Below are 22,626 nucleotides of genomic sequence, written 5' to 3' on the forward strand. Positions count from 1 at the left end.
TGGGTGAATGAATGAGTTGTGTAAAGCACTTTGAGTGCTCAGAGTAGAAAAGCGCTATATAAGAACGAGTCCATTTACCATTCAAGCAGAAGAACTTTCACCTTACAGCAAGATGATTTGGGTTTGGACCTCCTGGTCAGTCTTCCTTATTCCTGTGTGACCACACGTTGGATAACCAGTTAAGAAAATGGATGAAGTTCTGATATGTTCACACACAGGTAGCATGACATTTGCTGGAAATTCTTAATAAAGAAATTTGTTTTAGTAATTTTAGGTGATTTGCTTTGTTTGCCACTGATCTGTGATGTGCAAACCTTTGCAAAGTTTATGTCAATGTTCAAACAGAATGCAGGCATATGTGTGGCTTCTTCGATCTGGGTAATTTGGAGCTGCCTTTGAACAGTTTGTCCTAGACTGGATATTTTGGCAATAACACTATTTTACCATTACCTGAAATAACGGATCATTCCTGGGAAGCTAGTGATGTAGTCTTTTCTTTGTAAAAGTATCATTACTGAGAATTTAATCAGATGAAACCGGAAAATCAAATAGCAGATGCTGATAATATCCCTTATGTTCTGTATGTATATTTAGGAAGAAAAAGTATTAAATTGATCTGAAGGATGTTTGATTTCCAGGTTCTTGGAATTCTTTTTGAAAGAATACAATTAATTGACACAAGAAATGACTATACCTGTTCACGAATATACGCTATTATTTTATCTTTTTTTGGTTCATCTCTCTATTTTTTTCTGCTTCATCTCCTTCTGCTTTAATTTGTAATTTCCTAGACATCTTGTAATTTCTTGAACAAAGGCCATGGACACATTTTAATTAGATGTGGATTATAATGAGGTTTTCCTGAACGTGTTGGATATTCATTTCATATAGTAGAGCATGTTCGTTCTCCTCTAATAATCCCAAATACAGTATATTCACGGTTGGTTATTACTTATCTGCCCTGCAGGTAAATGGCAATGGAAAAAAAAAAACCTACCCCCTGAATATCTAATTATGATAACTTCATAATTCCAGCTGCAGTGACTTTTTTTTTCGTTGGTACAGCAAACCAAAAATGTGTACGACTCTAACTTGTATCACATTAAATAGACAAATGTCTTTAACTTCAGGGGCATTTTTACTAACAAAGCAATTTAAATGTATTCACATAGCGCCAGATATGAACACACACCCACACACGTACCAACAATTTGCATTTATAAGAGGCGCACAGCATGTGCTAAATGCTTCTGACACAGCGTTTGCATTGCGGTCTAATTGAATCATCATGTTTACAGTGCGATATGCATAATACATTCTTCTTTACATAGTTGTTGTTTTCACAGTTTAGTGCCAGGCTTCCAGTGTTCAGGTTGAAAGGGGAATGGGGGAGAGCTTTTGACAAAGCCCGATAGAAAAACAAAAAACAGGGAAATGTGGAAAGACAGCAAAGAGAGAGAGAGGACAGTTCTGCTTCAGTTCATCTCAATCCAATATGCATTACTGGTATGAATGTATAGAACCAAATCATCAAAGCTACAAGGTTAAAGCATGTTTTTAACATAAAATCAATTTGTGGGAAGTGTTTATAAAAGTATATATGTGAGGAAGAGCGTGTGTGTGTGTGTGTGTGTGTATATATATATATATATATTAGGGGTGCAACGATATTCGTATCGATATTGAACCGTTCGATACAGTGCTTTCGGTTCGGTACGCATATGTATCGAACAATACAACATTTGTAATTTATTTTATCAATTTTCCTTCTGACGATGCTGTCTGTGTGGAGCGCTCAGTGAATCTGTGTTCGACTACTCCGCGTGTGTTAGCGCAGTTAGTGCAGTTAGCTCGTTAACGTGTTGGCCGTCTAGCCCCATGCACGGAGCGATCGGCGGTAGCTCGTTAACGGAGATTTGCCGTGTTGTGGCGTTAAGGTCATTTCAACGAGATTAACCTGAAAGCACTAGCGGGAACACAACGAATATGACTGCACATTTACGCCGACATCATCGTAGTGCAAAGACAAGTGGAAGCAGACAAAAAAAAGCAAGCATGCTACTAACTTTAGCCGAGTCATTTAGACAGCTGTTAGCACATGATTCTCCTTATGCTGCTGAGAATATAGCCCAGAAGAAGCGGATAGTATAGCTTTTATTTTGGAAAGAGACATTTCTCTGTAATAAACTCTCTTTTCCAAAGATGAGTGATTCCTCAATCAGATACAGGGCTTGCAATATCGCTAGCCCGACGTCCCGGAGCTAGCGATTTTTTCAGTCGGGCTACCAAAATCTATCTCTTCCCTGCCCGTCGGGCTATTGTAGGAAAAATATATGTCAATGCTTTTGCATTCTTTCAGAAATGTAGCTGGGTAATTATGTCATTGGCATCGGTGAGCCACTGTCAATATGTGACATATTGAAGTCGCGTTTGAATTTGCGCTTGTTTTTTTGCTTTCACTTTGCAATCGTGCGAACTGTGTATAGAGAGCGACAGCACTGATCTGTGAGTGATGATAATTTGTGCACCAATTCCTCTGACATCGTCTTATTAATCGTTAGCTTACTATGCAAACATGACAAGTGAAATCTCCCGCAGCAAGCTTAAACATGTGAGAGGTTGATCGTGCAGAGAATCGCTGAGCTTATGTGAGTGAGTGTGTAAAAGCATTTCAGTTCTGCTGAGCCAAATAAGACAGGTCAGGGTGAAGAAGTGACAGCCAAAGAAAAGCTTACCACAAAACGGAGAAGTTATGACAAATCAGACTATGAGGCAAAAAGAAAGTGCAGCTTTATGGTTTCATGGACAAAAGAATTTCTGTGGCTGCAATATGATGAGCTATATAACCAGGGCTGCACATAAGTGGTCCGCAGGTGCACATTCGCTGTCAAAATAAAAAACACGCACAAGGGTTAGGGTTAAATTTAAAAACTGTACTTTTGAGTTAAAATATATATTTATAATTTTAATAAATGACAAATTAAAAATGCATGAACATTTTTTGTATCGAAAAAATATCGAACCGTGACACCAAAGTATCGAACCGAACCGAACCGTGAATTTTGTGTATCGTTGCACCCCTAATATATATATACATATAGATATTTAATTCAAGTATTTTGCCACACATTGATATTGCCCGTGGTAATAATGGATTGCATTTATATAGCGCTTTTCTAGGCACCCAAAGCGCTTTACAGTTCCACTATTCATTCACACACTGGTGCAGACAAACCGCAGTTGTAGCCACAGCTGCCCTGGGGAAGACTGACAGAAGCGAGGCTGCCATCGGCCCCTCTGGCCAACACCAGTAGGCGGTAGGGTAAAGTGTCTTGCCCAAGGACACAACGACCAGGACAGAGATAGCTTGGGAATCAAACCGGCAACCTTCCGGTTACAGATGAGCTTCCCAACCCCCTGAACCACGGTCGCCCTGGTAGTGCACATGAGCTGCAATCCTCGTTTGTTGTGCAATTATGTAAAATAAATGAGGATTGCGGCTTGTGCGCACTACCACAAGCTGGGACATAGCGACAGTGCCGTTTTGCTAGCAGCAGCTGGCAACACAGGTGTTTTTTGATGTCAGTGCTGTGACATTCCAGCTCCATATTCGCCCCGCTTTTCGGGATCTCTATGACATCATATTTAAATGTACTGAGTAACATTATGCATCGTGACTGAGAGTCATCAACATCAACGTTTGTGTTGATGACTCTAAGCCACAATGCACGGGGGTATTTTAAAGGGAACCTGTTATGCTCATTTCCAGCTCGGTATTTTGCTTCTTTGACTCTTGGCAGATTATCCTCTGTCGGAAGTTTTAACCCCACATCTCTAAAACTGTAATTTCTTCATTTTGGTTAGACCTTGCCTTTTTTCTGCAAAATACCTGGTACACAATGAACTCACTGACAGTAGCTTTACCTACTTACTGTAAACATTTAGGCTAAATGTATTTAAAAAGCTGATGTAGCCTCTTTAGTCAACCTGCTTTGATACCACTTTAAACATAATAACAGCTAACGAGGGTTAATGTAATTATAAAGAATAGCTTAGCTACATTGTACAGTAAAAAAGCCCATTGCCTTTACTAAAAATGTCGTATTGATTAGGATGGAATAAGCACATTCTTGTTATTGGTCTAAAAAAAGACGTCTTACCTGTTGCAACTGTTGTCCTTTCTTCTTTAGGAAAAACAAACTAATTTAACTTAAATTAAAGAAGATTTTTTGGTGTACTTTAACCCTCTAATATCAGGAGATCATTAAATTATGAATGGCAGATAGAAAGTGCTTACATAGAAAAAGGGATTAGGTGAAAGAGGCAAGTTGTCTCAAGGCCATCTGACAGAACACTTTAATCAGTTCAGCTGTCTAAACAGTTGGTCAACAGCTCACATTTTTCTCAAGCTGTACTCCTGTAAAGACAGTCTGAAACATGTGTTTACACTTCAAGTCTATTTCTGTCATTTATGGGCTCAAATACAGGTGACCTGGAGCTTGCCTTGCCGGAAACGCATTCGTTTTTAGGGACATATGGAGCTCTGGGATTACTGCTGCTCTCCTACTGACGTGCTCCTGTCTTGCACCTGTTGACACAGTGCTGGTGTGGAAATCATTTGGGCTGATACGGTCCATATCTTTCTTTCTATTTAGCTATTTGGTCTTTTTTTATTTATACATAAAGGGTGATTAAGTAGCTAATATGAACGTGAAAACAAATCCCAAAAAATAAGAAGGGTTAGTAAAAGACTGAATTATATCTGATTGAGAGAAAAAGACAGAGAGGGACAGAAAAGTCAGAGAAGCGTATAGGATAAGGTAACCGAATCACTGGAGGAGAAAACAAGATGCTGTAGGCTGGAGATAGATTGATGAGAGTAGAAAAAACTGGGGGATGGATGGATAAAAAGCTTTCCAGGCCTCTAGTTCAATGCTCAGTGGTCTTGGTAAGGTCAATGACAAAAATCCAGGGTCCCCTGTAAGACAGACACACACACACACACACACACACACACACACACACACACACACACACACACACACACACACACACACACACACCCATTGTCCCTTAACCTCTCATCTAAGTGGATCTAAACCACTTATCCCATCAATGCTCTGTGTGTGTGTGTGTGTGTGTGTGTGTGTGTGTGTGTGTGTGTGTGTGTGTGTGTGTGTGTGTTGGGCAGGGTATGTGCATGAGGGAGTAAGACTAAGAGATCAATGCGCTGTTTTGTGTTTGGAGGTGAACTTGGGAGAGCACACATAGCAAAGTCTGCCCACACACAACCACAAAACCACACACACACACCAACAATTACAATCACCTTGAGCAGATATTAAGACTTCAAATCGAAAACGATGTTGAAAGCGTGTTGCATCACGCACATGAAAGAAAACTTCAAAGTTCGCTTGTTTTGTTTCATTAGAAAAATTTGGCTCAAGGACACGCTGTCACACATGGCGTTATGACGGCAGCATGTAACTGTGAGCTGTAACCTCCGATGTCTCGCTAGCACAAATAACAACACACATTTTATCAACACAGTCCACAGAGCCTACCTGTCTTCGAGGTAATTGCTTCGGCTCTGTTTTTGCACATCTGCTGCGACAGGGAGCTGCATGCTAATTGCAGCAGGTGCAAAAAGGCAGGGCAGGGGTAAACCTTATTTAGTGGACGGGCTTCTGGACTGAGCTGAGAAACATTTTATGTGTCTAGAAACTACTGTACGAAGTGGGCTGAGGTTTATCCCTTTGGGGCAGCGCAGCAAGCTTTTGCAGTCCCTCTGGCTTCTATTACTTTTCACTTGTTTCTAATGTTATTCTCTTCTTCCCTTCCTCTTACTTTTGTGTCCCCCTGTATCTTACATCCTAGTCTAACGCTGGTCTTTATCTCTTTGTCTAACCTACTTCTATTTTGGTTAATTCCTGTTTTACTCTGACAGTTAGTTTTCTCATATCTTCTTTTTGTTTTAGTTCCCTTCCCTCCTTGTTATTGTTTGCTGTCCTTATTAGCTTCATCTGTGTTTGACTGCTTTCACCTCCACCCAACCAGGCCCCTGTGTAGTCTTGCGTTTCCCTTTGTCCTTGGCAGATTGTATATTTTCCTCCCACGTGCTTCAGTGTTTCTCATCTTAATCTTCAGTAATGTGGACCGTCTGGATTTTAGTTTATCAGCTTTTTAATAAAGCTTGCACTATCTATGTCCACAAAGCCTGCTTCTAAAACTCCTTTACAGTTACTTTAGGCACTAGTAGACTGTCAATTTTAGTTGTACCGGCACAAGTTCTACTTTGAAGGTGAACGGAGATTACATCGAAGGCATTAACTTGCAAACTGTGGCAATCTGGTGACAACCAAAGCAACTGCAAGGAGGTTATTAGTGTAGTACTGTATAACTGTCTGTGACTATTCTTACACTGTTAACCTTTTGGAACGTCACAGAGTGCACACTCTTCTCTAGCAACCGGTGTTTATCAGGCTGACACAATTCACTCTCTAGATCAACATTAAAGGGCTTTAGTAGTTGATTTCACAGTAACTACTAGCTTCTAGCAACCTCCAGCGACTAATCACATCATACTTATAAAAATGACCAGTGCCAAATTGTCAGCAACTCGTCTCTGTGCCTGTGTCAGTATGACCTCACTTGTCCTTTAGGTGTTTTGTATTGAAACAAGTAACATGCTGCTTTTGGAAATGAAGGCATTCGAGGTTTTAAAACCCCAAACGAGTATCAGCAATGCTAAATGCTAATAGCTATTCTCTGTGCTCGCTTTATAAACAACATCTTTTGCGTGCTAACCAAAATGTTGCTTCTAGAGAGGCTGCTCCCTGATATTGTTGCCATAAAGATAAAAGTTAATATGTGCAGGAGTGCTCTGGATCCGATTAATATCTTTGTACAAACACCCCAAACAGTCAGTTTTGATTCAGTTTCCTAAATACACGCAGTGGTACATTTTTACATATTCATTGCCAGTTTTGTCCACTGTGCAGTGGTATTATGGGCTATTTGTTAATAATAATTTTTTAAAAAAGGATTTATGTAATTCAAACTCATTAGTCATGTAAAATGCCACGTCAGGAGAAGGAAATTCAACATAATCATCATATATCACAGGCTCTGGTCACTTATCGTACCTTATTGAAATATTAATGTGGAGAACAGCTACAGGTGTGAATATCGTGCTGCTTCAGGCCTCTGAACAATAATCCACTTGTGGGCTCTAAATGCAGCTCTGTCTCTGCGCTACTCATCAGTTGTTGTGTGAAGTGACTGACGTGACAGTTTTCTTTAAAAGCAAAGCTGTTGCAGTTCGCTTGTTTTGCTCCTTGGTTGACAGTAGAATGCCAGTAACCACAAAGACTGATACTTTGTTTCTTAGTGACTCTATTTGTCATTCAGCACTAAACATTACCATTTACCCTTTGTTGTCAAGGATGGATCCTAACAGTTTAATCTCATAATTGGTGTATATAATTATGTCAAATTTTTCTAATTTCTTTCCTTTAAAATGTTTGATTTCAATCAAAGTGTATTTTATTTTTAGAGCACCAGTTCTCAAGTACAGTTATCTTTGCTCACTGCGATCTGCAAGAATGAAGCCAATGTATAGCAAGGCTTTTTATGAAATCTTTTGTTTATGATGGCGTTTGTAAAACCTCTTATTTATTGCCAGTTCCTTGAATGGTGTCAGTGAAAAGCTGGGATGTCAATGGGCCTATAATTTCACCAGAAATAACCAGAACAGAGCCAAAGGGTCCACCCTGCATTTTCACCAGAAAATAGCTCTGTTTGACACAGATTATAAGACTTTGACAGTCTGAGTCTCGGTGTTGAACAAATGGTTGAATAACTCATGTCACTGTTGTAGCTAACTTTTGAATGGATAAACAAACCAGCTAAAAACAAACCCACTCAGATTGATTTCAGGGTGCTTGAATTGGCTTAGAAACAACTGCATAGATGGGTTATATTTGTGATGTCAAGTGGTTTCTTTTCTCAACAACTCCGAGAAAGATGTCAACATGCAGTGATACAGAATACTTTTTTATGTATATTTTTAATCTGTTTAGGAACTCCACATACTGCATGAAAGTGTCCATGTCGATGACCGTGGAAGAGAGCGACGAGGGAAAATGCTTCAGTAGCAAAATCCGCCATCTGGAGAAAGCTGAGATAACCCACAGCAAAATGATCCACTGTCCTGATATAGAAGACTATTTGGCTCCATATAAACAACCGCAGATGACCTGGTACAAGGTATGGCATGAACACAGAAAAGTTTTTATGAGTCTTCTGTTTAAGGTTGCGACTGATCTATTCTGCCTATGTCTCCTGTTAGGAGTGTGAGCTGGTTGAATGGAGAAGCTCCATCATTGTTAATACCACACATATTTGGATACCTGAGATAGAGGAGGGAGACGGGGGAAATTACACCTGTGAATTGCAGTATGGATCCAGATTGGTGCGAAGGACAACGCAACTCAAAGTCACAGGTAGGACATAATGAATGGATGGAGATGGGATACAGTCCAAGAGACTGGTCACTAGTCCACTGGCAACGTTCGGTTGCTTTTGGTGTATTGCCAAGCAGTTGGCACTTGATTTCTAGAGGTTGCTGTTGTTGAGGATACTGCACTTAAAACTGTTATTCTGTTATTGCTTTGCTAACACATTGCTGCGGTTGCCTGTATTTTCCATAGAAGACCACGCACTAACTGCTGAGCAACGGGAAAACTGAAAAAGTGCAACACAAACTGGAAAAGGAGAATGTTCATAAAAATGGCGCCTTACTCTGAAACCAACATAGTTTAAAGGACACACCTTTTACTTTGAAGCCAAGGGTCCCCATTCAATGGCGTGTCCAGCGGGGTGGCCTGGGGGGGCACAGGCCACCCCCCAAACCAGACTGGCCACCCCAGGTGCCACCCCAAAGGCAAAACAATAAAATTCAATCAAATATCAAATGTCCGATTATGTTTTCACGGTCACGCTCAGATATCCGAGTGTAAGTGAATGCAGCATCGCTTCTGCGCTATGTGCATCATGTTAGCAAAGGTAGGAGAGCCAAGCGCGAAAGACGTCACTGCAGGAAACAATTTTTCGGTGAAAGAAAATGAGGACAGAATAAATGTCCCGGTAAGTAATATCAAGTTTGTTGAGTTTAGTAAACTTTGGTGAAATTAGAATACCAAGGAAAAAAATAACACTTAAAGAATTATTGCAGCCCTCGAATATTTCAGACAGTATGCTACTGAGGGCAGCTAACATAAGAGTTATGAGTTATAAGATATAATCTAAGTCGTAACATTGCTGTATGGAGCTGCAAATTTGGTTGCAGGTTAACATAGCTGGACTGGCCATCGGGCATATCCCCAGTGACTTATTTTTTATTTTTTTTGTAATGGCATGAACAATGAGAGGTGGTGGATTGGCCAGATGCAGGTCGATGTGTAGAAATAACTCCGTTGTTTGGTGGTGGCTATGACGGGGCTTCCACAGAGGCAACAGGTGGATGAGGGAAGGGGAGGCAGGAGGAGAGCCCCGAGGCAGCCGCCAGTCCGAGTGTCAGGTGAACTGAACTTCAGGTAAGAAGTTATGACCTGCAGTCTATCTGGGTCAGATATAAACCAAGTTTAGGTGGAGTTTATTTTCATGTTGCTGACTTTTTACTGTCAGTTGCAATAACTCATACTGCGTTCTAGCCAGTTTGACGGAGTTTTTATACAGCTGGGTGGGTGCTATGATGTTACTGATAGTGAACTTTATTTTATTCATAAGGTTAGTAGAGTTGCCAACGGCTCCTTAAAAAAATGGAATGGTCCCTCATTCAGAGAAAATATTACGCGTTTCGTATTGAGCTGAGAAGAGACGCAGTTTGTCCCGGACTTTAGCTAGAATGGAAAAAAGACACAAAGCTGGATTTATTCTGTCTTTATGCTGCACAGCTGCCTCTTCTCTCATTCTCTCCCCCTCCCTCTCCTGTTGCTACTTCAATCATGAAACTGATCAATGATCAGCTGATCGGCTTTTCTCTCTTGTTTGTTTATCGCCCACTTTGCGCCAGAAAGAGGAAACCAGCAGATATTGCGCTAAACAACAGCAGCACGTTTAAGCTTGACCAGCTGTTGTTAGAATGTATTTAATATTAATTTCTAGTATCAGCTGATGTTTGCTGGAGCCACAGCTGTAAAGCTGCTGGTCATGATGTCTGTTTAGATATGTGGTGAGAGGGAAACATGAAGATGAAACCAGGAGATGTCCTTACTGAATCATCAGAGCTGAACAGGTGATGGAGAAACAGGTTTACCTTTTAGGTGACATGAATGAGTTGAAGTTATCAACTGTTTCTGAGAGATAAATAACACCAGGATCCTTTTTTATGTAGCTGACAGCTGGTAACTGTGCAGGGGCGGGTCTAGCAAAGTTTTGCCAGGGGGCCAGGTAGGGCATTAACAGGGAAAGGGGGGCACAAAGAAATACTTTTCTTTCTTATTCTCATTTAAAATACCTAGTTTTTATTAAATAATTATCTAAATCTTACAACCAAAGTTTTTATCTGACGTAAAATGTATAGAAATCATACATATACCAACAAGACTGTACATCACTGTCACAACAGCATTTGTTTTCATTCAAAGTCTTTATGGCTTTACTACCTGGTGGGTCGGTCTGTAGTAAAAATGCCCAATTTTTTTTGTCCCAGTCCAGTCCTGCAGGTTAATACTGGCAGTGTCACCATGCCAGCTGACTGTATTTTATCATCAGCCAGTGTTGTTCTTTATCAATATTACCAAAGTTTACCATAAGGCAGCATAGAAAGTATTTACTTGCTTTCAGGTTTCATTCAAATGTTAGTCTTTTCATTTGTTTCCCCACTTTTTTCCTGTTTCAAAATCAAACACCAGTTTGTGAGAAGATTATCTTCTTTTTTTAACAGGCAGATAAAGTTTTGCATTGGCATTGGCTAATTTGTCAATTGTTTGTTACAAATGTTCGTATTTTAATTTTCAAAAATGTTTTTGCCCAAAACATATGTGCACTATATGTCAGTAAAAATACTATGCAAATATTGCTGTCCTTGAATGCTGAGTAAACACTGACAAAGCACTGATTGTATCTCTTGTACTTTATCAACGCAGTATCTAAAAACTTTGCACCGTAGTGGTTAAAATCTCATTCTAATAAGAGTTAAAAGTGCATTTGGTTATTAGGTTTATAGGATTATTGAATTATGGTTAAGGGTTGGTAGAATTTTTTTTTTAAACATTATCTGCCAATTAAATCTGCCACCCTTCTCCAAATCTGTGCCCCTACCTGGCCCCCCCAACAAAAATTTTCTAGACACGCCACTGTCCCCATTTCAGGTTTGCACTGCTCTTTTCATAGTTTCACTACAACTAGGGGCAATGGCAGCCATGGACCCCCAGAAAGTACTTGTCAATGGGTCAGGAAATAAACTGATTTGTAATTACAAGAGAGTCACTGACTGACCTCAGGTGTACTTGGCTAGGGCTTTAGCAACTGAGACACTGCCAACAACCTCCAGCATCCACTCACAACATTCACTCATTTTTCCCTTGTGACCAGTGGCTGTCTGGCAATCACCAGTTAGCCTCTAGGCTTTAGGGTTAGGCCTCTAGATCTAAAGGCCTGGGCATATAGAGTTAAGAATATGCATCAAATTCTGTCAAGAAGACTTCTGCCTGGAAGGACTGCAATGAGAGAATGGACAAGAGCCAAGAATGCAGCTACTGGGTATCACAATCATTTTCCAACCTCTAACAAGTATACAGCCGATTTGTTAAGTGTATCGTCCTGAATATGTTCTCCTGACTGAATTTGGTCCGTTTACAGCATCTTGCCATTGATTGCATTTGTCCCTAACCATCAGGAACCCTCACGTTGACTTTTATCGAGTAAAAAGATGAGGGTTCATCCTCCAGCTTCAATGTGTTTATGTAGTGCTGACATAGCTGTGTCGCTAGTGATCACGTAGCACATCATTATATACCAGCTAGCCCAACTTCAGTAACCCTACAAATGTTGGAAGTGATAGCAGAGCTGTACGTTTGAATTCCATTCAGAAATCTCTCAGTCAGAACATGCTATATCATGTTTAGGTGGAAACTAGCGAGCTAACTTCCTGCTAACGTCTAACTCCGTTAAATTTAATAAATTCTGTTTTCATGGATGCCTGGATGTTAAACTTAATTGTTACTAGAACTGAGCGTGGTAGAGCATCACACATTAAATGAGCAACAGTGGTGAGAAATAATCAAAAGCAATATGGACTATTGAATTTGGTTGTAGAGAATATAACGGATGGGACGGGCAGGGATATATATCACTAAAGCTTTGCCAGCTACTGCTTTGCAGTGCCAGCATGTGACTGGAAAGGCACCGTGTGCCAGTTGGGTCAGGAATACATAGTATTTGGTATTCTACTGGACATATTTTCTATTGCATTTTTTTTTTAAGAATTGTAGAATTGATGAATTACTGTTCCATGGATTAGAGGTCAGCTGACTACCATCAGAGAAAGCAAGTGGACTTAAAATATGGTCAGAATATGTACTCTGCTTCCTTTTAATATACAATGGATCCCTCAGTGACTCCAGAGCATCCATTACTTTGACAGATCCCTCGACTCAGCAATACATCATTCATCATTACTACAGCACTTTTAAAGTTTCTTTGAATGCACATTTCAGATCTACGCTAAAACAACGGGGTACATTCCTGGTATCATTTTGTATATTTGCATTAAACTTTGAATATTTAAAGCTTCAGTGGCTTTTGACTTAACTTTCACTCAGCAGAAACATCTGCTCCGTGCTGTTATGTCTTTAAGCTTACTTCCATCTGCGCTTTTGTTATGTGTGTGTGTGTGTGTGTGTGTGTGTGTGTGTGTGTGTGTGTGTGTGTGTGTGTGTGTGTGTGTGTGTGTGTGTGTGTGAGCGAGTGTTTTGGGAGGAGGGTTGTAGTCCTGCTTGTGTTTTGCTGTTGTGTCATGTACCATGTGCAGTCGGTCTTTATGAGCGACACACTGTGCTACTTTTGTCCTAGCACACATTCTTAAACGTGCGCCTTGATTTGCTTCGTACATTGTGATATTATTTGCATTCTGACACTCGTATGCACACGAAGGAAACAGTCTAGAACACTTACTGCTCCATTTTACTCATATTTTGAATCCCAGAACCAAATTCAGTGTCCTTCTCAACTCGCACTTCTTGCTATAGTTCAGATCCACAGCTTCCTCTTGCAGTGTAGGGCTGAACAGGCAGTACTACATTTCTTGTGTTTGGTGTTGTTGAATGGGTTAGTTTCTATTGCACCCCCTTGTTGAATTGTCACATTGGACCATATCTTAGGTTGTGACAAACAGAGTTTAAAGGTGAAATCAGATACGAGCCTTTTACTCCAGCTTGAAGAAAAAGAGTCATATCTGTGTTGCAAGACCTCAACATATGTTAAACAAAGGAAGTTAAAAATTCATATTTTTGATGTGTTGTCTGAAACCCAAATAAAACATACAAGAAGAAGGATGTTAAAAATGATGCTAGTGAGTATTTTATCACTGTATTAAACTTACAGAGCCATGGCTAAAGATTTCTTTCAAAACTATCTATACTTTCCCAAAACATTATGATGCTTTTTTTTAATTAGCTCACAGTAAATGAAGTTTGGTGCACATTGGTAAGATATTTCGCGTTCCCCGATACACATTAGAGTAGTCATCAAAGGAATCTGACTTTCTTTGTATACTGGCTGTTTTCACTGTCATTTTCAGTCCAGTTCCTGCACTTGATATTTGTTTGCTAAGCCTTTTAACACTATCCTATGAATAATTCAAGCATAAAAAGGTAACTTAAGGGATGAACCAATGTTTTGTCTACACATAACATACAACCAATCACTCTGTCAGAGAACCAATTTTAGGTTGTACATTTAGATAATTTGTTATTAGCATCCTGTTAGAAAAATAATTCTTCAGTTGAAACTTTGAAAATTTCCAAAGATAACACAGTCTGACATAAAATATTATGTTTTGGATCAACAAGATGATTACCAAAGAGCTATTAGCTAGAAACATGTCTTTATGATGTGCAGTGTGTAATTACAAAATTAATGAAACTGGACAAAAGAGAAACTGTCTACAGTTCACGAACAACATCTGATGGTCATGTCCTTCAGAAATAAGAATGAATCCAGCAAAGACCCGACACAGGACCTGAGAGATGCATCTGGCACTTCAGTTGATCCATCTAATGTTCACAAAATTGGTCATAACTTAAAATATTGATAAAACTGAAAAACTCTTGTTGGCTTATATAATGTATTTAACTATATTTTTACATGTTTCAGTAAATCTCTGCATCTATTTGCAAATTTTTCTAGCAAAGCATAAAAATAAATGAGGGTTGGCCAAAGGCGTTCTCGTATATCCTGGTTACACAGTGTAGACAGAAAGGTAAAACAGCTTTGATTATTTCCCCCAGATTCTGATCGAGCAGACGTGAGACAGCCTCGTGTGAGAGTGGTCTGACTGTGGCCATAACCAGGGATGGCCTGTATAAGATATACTACTATATTGTTGTGGTAAAAGCAGGCTCACTCATGCAGAAAGAGCATTCAGGAGACATCTTGCGTAGAAGCATTTATTGCAGCATGCTCAGCCGAGGAGAACAGAATGCAGTATTATGGGTTGATGTAAAGGACCTGTCCACTGTGGGAGCTATCCTGATAAAAGCGCGCATGTACTTTCATTTTTATTTATTCACTTCTTGACACAGACAGTGCCCACTGATAAACTGAAAAAAATCACATATAATAAAAATGAGTTAGTAGTCCTATAACCTCGACTTCATTGTCCCTGGCCAGTTCTTCAAACTGCAACCTGAAATTGGAATAAATTTGGGTGCATTGCTCATTCCTCTCTGCCTTTGTCACTCTCACAGAAGCAGCTATGTGGCAGAGAAGACATGCTAACGCCAGGTTTTTTTTCCTAACAGGCTCTTTGGTGTCTCCAGACAGATGCTGAGTCATTACACCGTTCCTCTATAACCCTGCCTGAGAGATCATTTCTCCACATATACCATAAGACAGCTCAGGTTTTCTCTATGGATGAAAGTAAATACAAAGCTTACTGTGAAGTTTTCAAATATTTCAAGGAAACGTAAAGTAAGTTCTGAAAAAGAAACCTATTGCTAACACAACACAGTTTATGAAGAATATCAGAGAATTCCAGCTTGACTGAAGTTAGAATGAACGACGTGTAAAGGAAAATTGAGACCTACCACTGTTGCAAGGGATTTTTTTTAAATATAAATGGTGAGATTTAGTTAATTAGCTAATATATAAACAATCAAATAACAGTGAGTCCACAGGAGCAAAACAAAAAAAATTACCAGAACGTTTGCTGTAAGTAACATCATGTAGTTTCACTGCTCTGGGACAATAAAGGTCAAAATGGGCTTTATGTGGCCCACGATGTAAAAAGAGTTGGACATTCCTGGTTTACACATTTATACAACAGACTTTGTTTTCTCCTCTGCAACAGGCTCGGTTTCCTCACTTTAAATACCGGTATGTTGTTTTGTGTCACTAATTTAACACAGTTTCCTAAAAGAGGATGAGGCTACAGCTCGTGTAAAAATATGCAAAACATGTCATTTCATTATTCTGAAAGCACATAGTGAGGTACATTATTATTATTTAATAACTGTGACATTTCTCATAAGAGATATGACAGGTCCTGCTGGAAGAATTGTTCATAAAGAATTTTTCTTTATTACGTTTCATGCCAGCTAAGGCTGCATGCTGTTTAGATTTTACCAGCTGTTTGGTTTTATTTTTGCCTGCATCAGATAAGTTACCTAAATGAGCAGGGAGGCAGACTAACGTATGGGGATAGACAAACTCAGTGATGCAATGTGAGCATGAAGCTTTGTGGGTTTATATATATGTCAACTGCATGCTGCACATGCCAACTGCTATCAGGCCAATTTATCTTGCCCCATTTAGGAGGTTAGAGTAATTCTTTGACACTTATTTCATTTTATTCATCTGCTTATATCTATGACTATTTCTCACTGCCTCCAGGGCTTAGGGACACATTTCTGGCCTTTCCAAGCCGATGCCCATGACCTACTGCAAGTTTGTGCACTTAAATTCATACTGTATCTTGTATTATGTAATGGAAAATTCAACATTTGAGAAGGATGCTTCAAAAACACTGTAATGATCTGGTTTTCGAGGATTCTTGGAAATCAGCATCTGCAGTGGACACTTACATTAATGTTCAGACGTGTGCTGATGTGTGCCCGGGCCTCATCTAAACGTCTCTGTCCTTGATCCTGTAGGTGGGTCTGTGTCTCTTGGCAACAGGCTTTCTCATCATCCTTTTCACATGAAATTGAGATTAAAGTAAAGAGTCGGGCAGAGCCGGCAGATCGACTTTTCCCTTCAATGTTGAATCCAGGTATTGGAAAAAAATGCAATAAGAAGAAACATTTTAAATGTCACACTCTCACCAACTCGTTTAAAGCGCCTTTCTGTTACAGCTCTCGTTTAAATATTTAAATAGTGTGATTAATTGCTGTCTCTAAGAAAAGTGTACACTTTATAAAGGAAGAGAATGCCTTGTGTTAAAGACGCAATTCTCTTATTGGAAACTGGAATATTTTTCCAGACTGTAACATTTGGGATTACTTTGCATTATAGCCGTTACCAACTACTTGCTTGTCAATCCAGTTTCCTAGAAATGACGTTTGTAAACATTCATATTGTTTTCCCAGTTTATCTACCCCAACTCATCGCCCCCAACCAGTCACAGCCGATGGTGGCCCCTCCCCTAAACCTGGTTCGGTCAGAGGTTTCTTCCCGTTAAAAATTAGTGTTTTGTTCCCACTGTTTCCAAGTGCTTGCTCAAAGTTGTTGGGTTTTACTCTGTCTGTATTATTGTAGGGTCGACCTTGCAATATACAGATTATAAATAAAACTGAAATGAATTGAATTAAATTGAAATAACAGGGGACAGTGTTATTGCTGGATGGAAGATCTTCGAAATAATGCTTTTTGCATGGAGATGTTTAGAAGAGTAGGTCGGTTTTCTTCAAATCAACTCAACTAATGTTTATATTTCAGTTTATTATACAAGTGCATATTTGGATGTTAAGAAGTGAATGGAAAATTGTGGGTGAGGAGGCAGAAAGAAACTGTCCATGAACAGAAAGTGCAGCATGGTGTACAGACATAAAGCCCTTTGAGGAACTCTAGGTTTTGTGACAGTGGGCTATATAAATAAGACTTTTCTTACATAAGCAGGGCCCAATTATGAAGAAATACTGTCTGTGAGCATGAGAAATATATCAGAATATACTGCTGCTCTGACATGAGCGGCGCCTGCAGTTGAGGAGAAAAAAAATCCAAATGCAAACATTGCCTCTCTGTGCCTGTGACACCCTTTCAGAGGGAGATTCTTCATCTTAAGAGTTTCACTTCTTCTTTAAGTGCAGGATAATAATCATAATTGTTGGAAGAAGAACAGGTATGCTATAGCAGAGCATATTTTGTGTACAACTAAATGTGACAAAAAGCTGTTAATATGGTCTATCCAAGCAGCTGAACGGCAAAGTTTGCACAGTTGGTGTAAATACATTACTTAATATGCATTTTCTGCAGATGTATTGTGGCTTATACAAAGCATATTCTTACCCTGCCTAAATACAACCGGCATCACAGGCAGTTAGCTGAATAGCATTACTAATGATGGCATGCATGTGCTATCTGCTGCACATACTGAAGCTGTGTGCTGTATGTCAGTAGCCTCTGGTTACACTTTGGGGCTGAGGATGAAGGTTTGTTTTTAGTTCCTTTAGTTCTGTGTTCCTAAAGTATTGTGCATGTGTGTGTATGTGTGTGTCTGTCTACATATCACAGAGTCCAGAGTCATATAGCATTACAATTGTTGTCTAAGGATCCTGCATACACACAAATGCTTAAGGAAATATGTACCCACAGAGAAACAGATGAAGCAAATCCACGGTCCGCTGGGTAGAACAAATCTGACCTGGTCACATCAGAGATAATTCAGGGTCAATGGAGCATTCAGAGAGAGGAGAGATAAATAACAAGGAGAAAGTGAATTACAAGAAGAGGGAAAGAGCAACAAAAAATAATAACAGTAATGACCTGTCTGATCAATGCAGTCATTGCAGCAAATTGTAACAAGAAAATAGACTCAATCGCTTGAAATTAGCATCTTTGATGTAAAACCACAGGATAAATGTGTAATAGAGCACACTGTGATGTCTAAAATAAAAACATTTATTAATAAAGATGTAAAATGCAGCCAAAACTATACTTTCGTTATAAAGACATGATGGATTTTATATAAGTAGAGTGCAGAGGTGTGGACTCGAGTCACATGACTTGGACTCGAGTCAGACTCGAGTCATTAATTTTATGACTTTAGACTTGACTTGAAAAAATGTTCTAAGACTTGTGACTTGACTTGGACTTTTACACCAATGACTTGGGACTTGAATTGGACTTGAAAAGACTTGATATTTTACCCCAAATATAAAATTTAACATGCATATTATATAGAGATTGAAAATGTGACGACATTCAGGGGTAGAACCGCAAAGGATTCTGGGAACTCGTGGCAAGCGGTCAAGCGGTACTAGCGCACGCAGGCTTTCAATTAAAATCAGTTATACAGCGATAAAAAGAAACACAAAAATGTCAAGAAGCTGTTGTATTATTAACTGCAATAGCCGGTCGCATGACAGCCACGGGAAGCCGACGGGTAAAGAGATCGGTTGTTATCGGATTACGTCGTTGAAGAGAAATTGTTCGAGCCATGTTTCCGAAGTAACAAAGAGGCGACGGATGGCCTGGATTGCAGCCATTCAAAGACCAATTATAACGTCCCAGAACACTCCAGCTCACAGGTTAGTCTGCTCCAAGCATTTACACGAAGGTCAGTGTTTTTTAGTAGTTAATACGTCATTTTCATAACATAATTGGTGATATAGGTTACAAGCAAGTCTGGCGCTGAACAGAAATTGTCGCGCTATGCTCCTTTGTTTATTGTGCATAAATAGTGAATTGTCCTGACACAATATTGCGTTTCGCTTCTGTTATTATGGTACATTGACAAAAACATATACTTTTATTCACAGGATAAAACAGTTTTTTGTATCACTAATTGCCCAGTACGATTACAGCATACAATATTGTTGTCACTGCTACATTTCTGTGATGCTACCAGAAATTATTTCCACTACTAATTAATTACCATTGAGCTCAAAGGTCCTATTAATAAACGGTTAACGAATGTGTATTTATGACGACGATTTGTGAGACTGGTAAACTTATGATACTTACGATGGTCTTTACTTTCTACACGGTGCATTTCAAGGTCCTGTACCCATCCGTCGGTAAACTGTACCTGGGCTTGTTGCAGTGACCTGAAGTTACTAAACTTCATGAGTGTATGCGCTCACTCCAAGAACCGTATGATTATAAATATGCATATAAATATGCTACAATGAGATAGCTGACTTCATCTAACTAGCAAATGTTGTCCAGGCTACGTTGGTGATACAGTTTTTTTAATGTGTATGATATTTTTGTCATGCGATTTTAAAGCTGGTCCTACAACCGCATCCAAGAATAACATGCAGCTTATCTCAGAACTGTCGGTGAAAATTATTCTTGGAGCTAGGTTTAATTGAGCTGCATTTTAAAGAGGTGCAATTTCACAATTTGTGTATATTTTCTAAGTTCACTATTTTGTCATGTGTTGAGAAAAACACAGATTTAAAAATTACATGGTCTAATATTTACATTTAGCATATAACTGCAACATTATTTTTTCATTTTTTTTTTTTAAAGACTCGAAAGGACTTGAAATTCAAAGTTTCAGACTTGTGACTTGACTCGGACTTTTACACCAGTGACTTGAGACTCGACTCTGACTTGCCTGACATTACTTGAGACTTGACTTGAGACTTGAGGATAAAGACTTGAGACTTACTTGAGACTTGCAAAACAATGACTTGGTCCCACCTCTGGTAGAGTGACAGCTTGGCCATGCTGTGCCCTCTGTTCTGTTGGGATTTTTTTTCGTTATTTCGAGCATTTAAGTATTCTGATGTTGGCGTTTAGTTCAAAGCACAACTACGCACAATCTAGAGCACCATCTGACATAAAGCTGTTTACAACTCAATCGCTCTACATGATCATCCAAAGGATTTTTTGTTAGTTGCTGAAATGACAAAGTGAGTGATTCTTGGAGGAAGTGAAACACATTTTTGAAAGGATGTTTCTGCAGGCAGACAGAGGCAAAGCTATAGCAGGCTGAACTCTCTAATTTGTTTTTGTATCTGTCGAGTCCCACGGTGAAGAGCTCCAACAGCCCTGAGCTGCCTTCAAGGGCAATCTGCTAGCTAGCACAGCATAGCTCTGTGTGTGTGTGTGTGTGTGTGTGTGTGTGTGTGTGTGTGTGTGTGTGTGTGTGCGTGCGCGCGTGCGTGCGTGCGTGCGTGCGTGTGCGTGTGTGTTCTGGCCTGTGAGTAAGCACAAACAAAGAAAAGTAGTATATCTGATGCAGCCTGTGCTCTATTTTCATGTGTGTGATACGGAGAGAAAATCAATAAATGTGGACACCTGCTCTGAAATTGGCAATAAAAGCAAATCAAGGGAAACATTATCAGATATGTGACAGATCACAACTATTTCCCATCACAAAATTACCAGCGCTGTGTTTCTTTAATGTTTACACATTGCTGATTTGAAATGAACACTGCCATTACAGAGATTATAGGATTTTGCTGACAGCTCCACAATCACATTAGTATTACATGATGTCAAAATAAAGAAAGAAGTGAAGACATATTAATATTGCTGTGGTGTACAGTGTAAGGTCAAAAACCAAACAAAAACAAAAATCACCATCTATCTATTTTTTTACCTCTTATGTGGGGTCGGGTAACTTTGGCAGCTGCCCACGCAGAGATAAGAAACCAGCCTGCCCACTGTGTCTCACCGAGGGTGTCTCCTTTTTGGAACAGAGTCCAGAAAATGAAACTAAGAAAGTCTTCCAAAGAAATGACTCTCGTCGTTCCAGAGCTCACTGAGGCAAGCCCGACTATATCTAGTTGGTATCTCTACACCTCACAAATCAACACCCCCTGCAGGTGGTGATCCCACAGGAGTGAGGGCCTATGACTCCTCTTTGGTCTGTGCCCAGCTGGGCCCAACGGACTAAGGCCCAGGCACCAGGCCTCCCATGAGCGCCCTCCTCAGGGCCCTGATAACCCTTTTCTGGACAGGGTAAACTGGCCTGTTGATCTTTCCTCGTTCATTGGCGTCATAAAAGAAAACCTCAGACTCTAATATTTTGTTTGAGTTTAGTGTTGATGACGTAGCATCGCTTTATGTCACAACACTTACTTTGATCCCGTGTTGTCGGGCTGGTTCCTATCCCAGCTGCCACAGGACGAGAGGTGGGGTACACTGTGGTCAGCCTATCACAGTGTTTCTTATTATTTGATTGTGCTGGCCGTAGCATTTCTGTAACCCATCTTTTCTTTTTGTTTCATGCTCTGAGCTAATCTGTTAACATTTGCTCAAATAAACAACTTCTACATTTTTAAGCCGCCCTCTCACTGTTTTCGGCTTTTCCTCACGCTCTTCCCATGCATAGCCATTTTTCAAGAAAAAAACTCATCCATATTTCAGAGGCAAAGTAAAATGTGTGTTAGCAAAGTACACAGCATTCAGGCTAAATTTAACTGCAGAGGATTTCTCCATTGAGGTGTGTGTGTGTGAGAGCAGGATAGAAGCAGCGAGAGAAACAAAGAGTCAGAGACAGAGAGGTAATTTATTGTGGCGCAAAAATATTTGGAACCTCACTGGAATAATGTCAAGACTAACGCAAAATTATTTCCCCTGCATCCCAGTTTTTCTCTTCCACACACACTCACAGAGACAGAGATGCTTTTAAAAGTTTCTCTTCTGTTAAACCCACTCTGTGCACATCTATTACTCTTACACATATAACACACATGTACTGTGTGAACGTTTTGTTCATGCATGCACGTCTGTTTTCCTCTGTGTGGCGAACAGGCTCGTGACCTATTTAGATACTCACCTTCTAATTCATTGTGAAATTGACTGTGTTCTCCAAAGACAGAAGGCGAAATTGAAGTAGAGACAGGCTGCAATAGATACAAGGAAAAGGCATAAGAACACGTTATTCCACTGTTCTTTTGGGCTGATTTTGAGGGGGAATTCATTATTTAAAAGTTAGAGTTCACGGCTTGTTTGCTGTAATGTTAAAAAAGATAGATGAAGCCAATTTGAGCCTCCATCTTCTGTTCACTGTAACCAGTTCACAGTATTTAGGCTCAGGGCACAGTTGTATTTGTCAAAATGTTGTTACATCAAGGTGCCTTTGGCTTTCCTCTCCAGCCAGTGATGTGGATGACTGAGCCTTGCTTACTGTAAATGAAACTACTCTCCACAATAAAAAAAATGACTCTGTGGAATTTGAGAGATCATTTTATAAAAGCAATTTATTTAACATACCTTTGATTTAAT

General features: G+C 39.7%; 1 protein-coding gene across 5 annotated transcripts in view; it reads left to right on the forward strand.

Annotated features, from left to right (window-relative positions):
* Positions 1 to 22,626, forward strand: part of il1rapl2 (interleukin 1 receptor accessory protein-like 2) — a 499,122-nt gene that overhangs the window by 327,614 nt on the left and 148,882 nt on the right. For all 5 annotated transcript variants that reach the window (XM_076890749.1, XM_024804223.2, XM_076890753.1 and 2 more), the window contains 2 exons: positions 8,082 to 8,268; positions 8,351 to 8,504. In XM_076890749.1, coding sequence (XP_076746864.1) covers positions 8,082 to 8,268; positions 8,351 to 8,504 — 341 coding nt within the window. The remainder of the gene's footprint in view (positions 1 to 8,081; positions 8,269 to 8,350; positions 8,505 to 22,626) is intronic.

The sequence above is a fragment of the Maylandia zebra genome, linkage group LG2 (assembly GCF_041146795.1).
Source record: "Maylandia zebra isolate NMK-2024a linkage group LG2, Mzebra_GT3a, whole genome shotgun sequence".
Classification (NCBI taxonomy): Eukaryota; Metazoa; Chordata; class Actinopteri; order Cichliformes; family Cichlidae; genus Maylandia; species Maylandia zebra.